The sequence below is a fragment of the Castor canadensis genome, chromosome 13 (assembly GCF_047511655.1).
Source record: "Castor canadensis chromosome 13, mCasCan1.hap1v2, whole genome shotgun sequence".
NCBI classification, from domain to species: domain Eukaryota; kingdom Metazoa; phylum Chordata; class Mammalia; order Rodentia; family Castoridae; genus Castor; species Castor canadensis.
In genome coordinates, this window is record NC_133398.1 from 82,210,004 (window position 1) to 82,218,137 (window position 8,134).

General features: G+C 37.3%; 1 protein-coding gene across 15 annotated transcripts in view; it reads left to right on the forward strand.

The window, feature by feature from the left end:
* Positions 1-8,134, forward strand: part of LOC109677499 (transducin-like enhancer protein 4) — a 150,691-nt gene that overhangs the window by 27,376 nt on the left and 115,181 nt on the right. For 9 of the 15 annotated variants that reach the window (XR_012440482.1, XM_074052116.1, XM_074052104.1 and 6 more), the window contains exon 5: positions 5,716-5,778. The exons of 3 other annotated variants lie outside the window; for them this stretch is intronic. Coding sequence is in view for 8 of the 12 variants with exons in the window: in XM_074052116.1 (XP_073908217.1) it covers positions 5,716-5,778 (63 nt within the window). In the remaining 4 variants the exon portion in view is untranslated. Of the gene's footprint in view, positions 1-5,715; positions 5,779-6,490; positions 6,550-8,134 lie in introns of those variants that run through there. 3 more of the 15 variants (XM_074052113.1, XM_074052115.1, XM_074052114.1) reach the window with 2 other exon arrangements.

The window sequence follows — 8,134 nt, forward strand, 5'->3', positions numbered from 1 at the left end:
AAATATTTCTGGGAATATTTTCCCTTCCACAGTGGCTAAATAGGAAAATGCTTAATTGTAAATTGTCATTTAAAAGCCACTTGTACATTTAGAAAGGACTGGGACAGTGGGGGGGAGGGAAGAGGATGAGAATAAACAAATTAGAAAGAAGCTGGCAAGACACACACGCAGAGGAATGTAGAGGAAAGAAGCATTTGTACAACCTAGGTATTGATCAGAATAATCAGATTGTCTGACCAGTTCCATAGTTCCATCTTGTTCTGTGAAGGCAACAAGTAGAGGAAGTAATTTTCTTTCCCTGCTTCTGCTAACATTCCACTTTTCTCTCCCATCTTTGTTTTTTGGTTTTTTTCCTGCCCTTCCTCCCTGATAGAGTTGAATATAATAACCACGATAACATTAGTTACAGTGTTTTTTCACACTTGAGAACAGAAATGATTTGACCTTGTCCTAGTGATTGGGCGACAGGCACAATGATCATCAGTTTCAGACTTGATAGTAAATTATGCTCTTGATCATTCTTACCATTGGAGAAGTATTAAACAAAGCAATCAGAGCCCAGATAGATGTATGTAGGATAAGAGGCATCTAAGATTTCTCTTAAATACCTAAAATGCTCACATGGTAAGAGGAAAGAGCACTCTGTTTTTAACCATTGTGGAAAAAAGCTTTTGTAAAGTAGTTTTACCTTTGAGAATAGATTGGAATAGTTTCATGAACTGTTCGTACTCTGTGACTAGGAAGTTACATTGTCCTTCATAGTCCTCCATGAGCACCACAAATAGCACCTTATATCTTGTTAGGACAAACAAACGGGGGTACTTGAGTGTCCAGTTAACTGAGTTGCACACTGGGTACTTTATAACACGTAGTAAAATGGCATAAATATGAGTTCAAATCACAAACCAGGCTGACATTGCTTTGCTTTTACCATCAGAGTAGAATCATTGTTTTAGTTAAACTTCTTTGGGGAAGTGTGGGGAAGTAAAAGATGGTTGAATAATTGGCACTTTCATATTGTTCAAGATAATACTCTTTCTCACTGGAAAAAGTGGAATCTGGATCCTAATATCTCCTTAAAGGGCACCCCCATGACCTAAAATCCTTTCACTAGGTCCTACCTCCTTGGTTTTACCATTTTCCAGTTGCACTGCATGGGCCTTGGGGACCCTTAACCACACCACAGTGTCAGGTTAGAGTACTGGTACTTACTTGATTATTTTTTATTATGTTTATTCTGGAGGCTTTCTTTTACTTTTTTAAGATGGAAAGAATTTGTTAGTACTGACTTTTAAATCTAGGATCGGGCAGGTTCAGTTCCAGAAGTGCATTTTCTTTAGAAATTTGAAACAAATTAAGATAATTTATTTTCCAATCAAAATTAAAAATAAAATTAATATAGCAGAGTACAGGAGAAGATTACAGGATTTATTTGTGCTTGTTCCAGGAAGGAGTTTAGGCAGGATGAGTAAGAATTTTCCATGACTTTTTAAAGTGTTTGTATATTATGGATAAGTGTGTGTTCCTTGATATTTAATAAAATAAATAGATTCTTTTAAAAATATGGAAGAGAAACTATAGAATACAAATTAATGATAAAATGTTATTCAAAAAATATTTTCCTGAAACTAATAGCTTTTTGTTCCCCCCAAGTTGGCTGGTGAAATAGTTTCCTAATAATGCTTTTTTAATCTATTTTATTTTAACAGCATTCATGTTCATATTTTGATGAGAACTCCATGAATCATTTTTTAAGTCCAACAAATTGATATATCTTTTTAATTACTAAAATGAAGTATTTTCTCTCAAGTTTGTTATATTAAAAATTTTTTAAAGGGAAACGTATATGCAGGAAAATCTAAGTAAAAATAAGCGTATCTGGTCCGTTTGAGGGGTTATAATTGAATTCAAGTGTAGGCTTAACTATTTTTTGTCTTAATGACTGATGCAACTTACGTTACAAAGGAAGTATGTATGTGATATTGTGCATTTTACTATTTGTTAGTTTTTGACCTCTTGATTGGGTTGTATTATTTTCAGTGCATAACATTTTTTTCATGATGTAAGGTATTTAATAAATTTTCTAGCTTTCCTGGAGTGTTAGTGTGCGATAAAGGGATGAAAGATTCTTTTCAGTGTTTTCTCATTTCATTACTGAGTGGTTATGCTACTTTTCTACTATCTTGTTTCCACTTCTGAGTTAACTTTATAACATTTACCTGCCAGATATTGAATGCATAGTCAGAGGATTTTCATAAAATGCCTATTTTGTTGTTAGCCTTTTCTAAGATATCTTTCCCAAACCAAATTTCTTTTTTTGGTAGGGATGGTTATCATTTTTATTGGTATATGATGTAACAGTCGGAGACTAGAAAGAAGAAATAGAATGGTGGTGAGTTGTGGGTAGGAAAATAGGTGTGCAACTTATTTTTAAAATAGATACCTTGATGGATAGGGGAAGACATAATAGAAATGTCTAAAATTATTAATGTGTTTGACAGCGTGGCTTCTAAAATGATCTGTTTGTTATATTTGGACATGAATAATTGTCATTTTATTGGGACCATTAATGCTATTTTGGAATATCATGGGCATCTAAAGGCAGTAGTTTTGCATTGTCCATAAAGCACCAAATACCATTACAACATCCAGTAACCCTAACAGCAGTATTTCAGAATCTCTGCCTGTTTAAATGGGCTATCTATGAAAGTACTTGCTCAGGGATGCATAACCTGCATCACCTATAAATTTGATTGGGAGCTACTGAGCTGGCATAGGCTGATGGATAGCAGATTAGAGCCCTGATTAACCATGTGATTCGAAGACTGGGAATATATTGTCTAAGCAAGACATCATCAGATGCAATCAGAATATCAAGTGGTCAGAAATGTGTATTGTGGTTTTTCCTCCCCTTGTGCTTTTCCTTCTAGGTTGCCTTTTTTCCTTCTTTGCTCAATGCTGAAAAATACTTCTTTGATGAATCTTGCTCCTTACCCTAAAGCTGCCTGTCTGTTATTCATCAGAAAGCAGGTCGCAGTTCAGTGAGCAGAAGAAAAGATTTTAATAGAAGCTGTGCCAAGGGCTGTAGTGCATCATTTTAGGGCCCTAATTACATTACAATGACAAATATCAATGGTGACAACAGCAATAACCTACATCCTTTAATGGCTGTGCTGGAAAAGGAGTTTGGGCCCCACGCCATTAGATTAGACTCAGTTTCAAAACACGGACCATTAGAAGTGTGTGTCCACAGTGTTATTGGCTGAGCACTGAAGCCCAGTGGAAAGGCCTGTAAATAAATGATGCCTCCCTCAAGCTGGGTCCTATGGGACAAAAGAGGCAAAATTAGATGACCATGGAAGCAGCAGTGTTTCCGAGGCAACTTTAGCTTTCAAAGTGAGGAATGATCTGCTTAATTTTATGAAATCACACACACACCTCCCACCCCCTCTGCTGCCAATTAGCCTGTTCATGAAAATCCATTGGCATGACAACTTAAAGAAATTAAGTCTTTTAAGCAAAAGGAGACCTTAAAAAAAAGAGTTAAAGATTTTACCCTCCGTTTTCTGTTAGGAATGTGTGTTACATACATAATTTTAGTATCAAGACTTTTGTGCTGTTGCACATTTGTTTTTAAGAAAGTGTTAAATTTTTTCATTAACTGGTTGCTTAGACTTAAAATAGCCTAGGTCCAAAATGAAGGAACAAATATTTTTTTGGTCTTTATTTTGCCAGATGAGTAAGTTCCCTGAGTAGTTTTTATTGCCTGGATTATGTAGGGAAACTAAAGAACTCAGTTTTCTTATGTGCCCACACATTTTTCAACCCTCCTAGCAAGGGACTATTTTATTTATATAAACAACATAATGAGGAAAATATGCTTGGCAGATGGTTCTAAGCATTAGAATCATCAGTTTGGTCTGCCCCAAAGTGTCTCATTATCTTTTATTCTCTCCCCCTCCACCTCTCCCTACAATAAGCTTAACAACCAAATGCCTTTGAGACACTGCTTTCAGCCTGCTGAATGCTACTCTATTTTCTTAGCTCACCCTGGAATTTCACCCCATAACCACTGTGGTATGTTCCTCCAGGTGGAGAGTGGTTTGTGATTCCCATTGCAGCTTTTCATGGTGGTTTAAGCATTCTTAAAGGTTGGCTAAATGCTCCATGGGGCCAGTGCAGTAAATTAAATCAGGTCAGCACAGTTGGGTCCTTATTCACTGCTGCTTATTGGTGCTGGGATTTTATTTTGTCCATCTTGTTAGGAGAACAGACTGGAGTGGAAAGCTTAGATTTTAAAACGTCATGGTGAATTTGTGTTTTCTGTTGACTAGCAAGGTTTTTAACGTGCTGGTATTTAAAAGATTGCATAGCTACAAAGTCAAAAGTGTTGCTAATGAAAGAAGGAAGCCTAGATTGCACAAGTAGAATGTTGCTCTCGTTTTAGTAATGACTTAGCAAGAAAAAGAGCATTCTTGTCCTCTTATGAAATGAGGAACTGACCCTGGATGGAATTTAAAAATGTCTCAGGAATAGCAATTGCTTTATATTTTCTACCTTTAAACACTTTTCATTTCTTGTTTCTACTACCTCATCATTCAAATGTAAGGTATTTGTATGTATGTGTATAAAAACCCATGTGTCTACTTATCAAAAAGTATATAACATACCATCTGAAAATGAAATTACGATGAACACCAGTAAAGGTCTGAAGAGCTATTTATGCTAAAGTTATTTATTTGTCTTGGCAGTACTGGGGTTTGTTATGTAGCTTTTTAAAGAAAACATGTAGTGGTGGTCTTTTTCTTTCTTTTTGGTTTTTAAATTTACTGTAGCATCCTGTTGAAATAAGATTTCTGTATTTCTGGGTATTGTGGTACATGTCTATAATCCCACGCTGAGGCAGGAGTTCAAGGCTAGCTTGGGATCCACAGTGAGACCCTGTCTCAGGGAAAGAGATGGGGAGAGAAAGAGAGAGAGAGAGAGAGGGGAAAGGGAAGGAAAAAAGGTTTTTGTATTTCCAAAAATTATTGACATTTATTGCAGATCTACAGTAAAAAGATAATGTTCCCAAGGATGGTCTCTATTCATTCAAATTGCCTTCTGCTAAGTTTAGTACTACTTTAACAAGTTCTAAACCTCTAAAACAAAAACCTGGGTGGTTTGGAAATACCCTATTCCTCAAAAATTTATAACTAAGATTCTGAATTAATCAACTTGTTGGTGTGGTATCAATAAAATTCCAAGGCCAATTTTTAAAAGTAAAAGGCACAAATGTAGAAATGGAAAGAGCTGGGATTAGAAAACAATGTATGTTTATCATGGAAGCTCTTAGAGACTTTGGGTTTTATGAGAAACAACATCAGAATGGGTAAGGTTTCTGATGAAGACTTTTGAAAGAAGATGTGCAGTCATGGAAATTAAATTCTTTTTTATATTTGCCCTAGTGCTTAAAAGTTAGCTTTTAAAGATGAATGCTGATTAATAAATTGTACTATTAATAAATTGTGCTATTAATGTGGTACTGTTGTCACTGCCTGTTTTTAATGGGCTTGCTGATGAGATAGTTTTCCTCTTCCTTAGGATATAATGGCAGCCAGAATATAAAGTGTGTTTAATATCATCCTGTTAATATTTTGGGAATCTGTAACCAGCTGACTCTTCTCTTTATTGCTTCTCTCTCTCTCTCTCTTTCTCTCTCTCTCTTTTTTGCAGGCAGAGATTGTCAAGAGGCTGAATGCTATCTGTGCACAAGTCATTCCTTTCCTGTCCCAAGAGGTAAGGCAGTTGATTTCAGGCAGTGGGCTAGAAGTTGCCATTTTGGTGGTTTTGCAGAAAATGTATTATGAAGCTGACTTTGGCCTTGCCAGTTTTTTGGTGTTTATATTTCACATTTTTAAGAACAAGAGTTCCAACTTCTACACCCTATAACATTCAATGAAATGTAATTTAAATGTATAATGGAGTACTTTTTAAGCAAAAGCCAATTGTTAAAATGTGATGTAGTGTTGCTAAGAACTATGCCTGTTTGTCATAATGTCATCTATTGGGGAGATGGAAAAATTGCCAGCGAGACAAGAACTTGTTCTATACTTCTGGCACTGAGCAGTAGAGTCGGCAGAAGACGTATCATACAAAAAGGCTTTGCATAGGAAATAAACTAATGTAGCTTTTGGCTGTCTGCTTTAAAAAAGTTATTACCTGATTAAGTTTTTATGTTGTTTGTGCTTTTGGGAAAAGACATGCATGATAGACTTATTGGACTCATTTCTCTGAGTGTCACTTTTCTCAAATTTAGACGTTGTTGATAAGGGCCTTCACTCTTTGCCAGTGCCTGGCATGTAGCTCACTAGTTTTGTCTTGCTCACCCCGAGGAGAACAAATAGACACAGGTTGGAATGAGCATTTTTAGTGCTTGATGGCTTCCTTGTGCTCACTCCACTCCCCACTCTTTGTTTCCTTGATTGCTTTTGGTAGTTGCAAAGTTACGTGAGAAACTGGAAAGAGATAATTTTTGCTTCTGAATTACAGAATCCTTCATTTGTTCAGGTAAGATCAGCTGTAAGATGGAAGAACTAATAGAACATCTGCATGCCTTGCAGCCACAGTATGCTTTTTGTTCTGGGCTGAGAAGGCAGTGGGGCACTTTATTCCCATCCTTTCAGTTTTTCTGTAAGTGTGTTGTCTGCTTTTTTAGTAGAGCCCTTTATCTGCCTTCATACCAGTGGGCCTGTGCTCTTGTTAGCATGCCCCCAGTATTTGAGCATGCATGTGCATTGTAGATATGTGGATTGCTATGTATGACTTCTGACTTGGTCTGACCTGGGTTAGACTTGAGTAACCATGGGTATCCTTAACTGGGAATATGTTAGGGAAAGATGCACTCATTTTTACAAACACGTCTGAATTCACATGCTCTTCGGGATCACAAGAAACAAAAGATGTATTATCTTTTTCTCTTAACTTTGACCAGGAAACCATGGCCAGTATCCCCATTTACCTATTTTTACTTAGGATTTGCTTATGATGGATTAGATGGCATGGAGAATAAGAGTGTTAAGGGGGCATATTTGCATTTTTTTTTTTCCCCCAGTTCTGGGGATTGAACCCAGGGCCTCTCACAAGCTAAGCAAGTGCTCTTACCACTTGAGCCACAACCTCAAACCTTTTTTTTTGGATTTTGTTTTTGAAGTAGGGTCCTACTAACTTTGCCTGTGCTGGCCTTGAACTCAGGATCCTCCTACCTTTGTCCCAGTAGCTGGGATTGTAGGCATGAGCCACTATGCCTGGCCAAATTTACATTTCTTTAGGAAGCTTGACTGCCATTTGCCTGCTTTGTAGAGATAGAGAATGGAAGAATGTGTGGCCCACAGAGCTATAACAGGATGGGATATCATATTCCCAGGTAGTAGGGAAAAACTGTAATTATCCTTGGGCTGGTATTAGATTTTGGCCATCATTGATCGGCACAGATCCCTGCATGTAAGTATTGGAACAGCTTTATTCCCATGGCATTTCTGCAGGATCTGTGGATTATGTTCAAAAGTGAAAGGAGGTCTTGGGGGTGTTGGTGAAGCTGATCTTGCCCAGTCGTTTTCCCACATGAGTTATGTTGTTTGTGTGAGCAGGCCCAATAGGAATGGAATGTGTAATGGTAGTGGTGCTAAGCAAGACTGGACTGGAATTAATTGGCCGAGGATGTTGTACCCTATAGCGGAAAGCCATGGTGGGGAGATATTGGCAACTTCTTTTCTCCTGCTTTAGGCTGGGAGGGTTGGCGTCATTTTCTCACCCTTTAACTTTTCATTTCCTAATGCTTTAACATTTCTTGGCTGAAATCCTTGATTCACATATAATGGCCTATGTCCAAGTTTCCTAAATCCTAATTCTGTATATATCTTTTCTTCATTTTACTTTGGTTTATTTTGCTCTTCTTTTTCTGATTTCCTAAGAGCTGTGTATATCTTTTAATGTGTAGGCTTCAAATGTGTTCCCCTCAAATCAGGGCCTCTTTGATGTTTTGTGTCTGAACACCTTGTTTCCTCTTTAGGGCTCTCTGTGAGCATCAGACTCCTCACTTCTTCCCTGAGGCCAGATGGACCTTAATCTGGAGGGAGGGGAGAAGGCAGGTTAT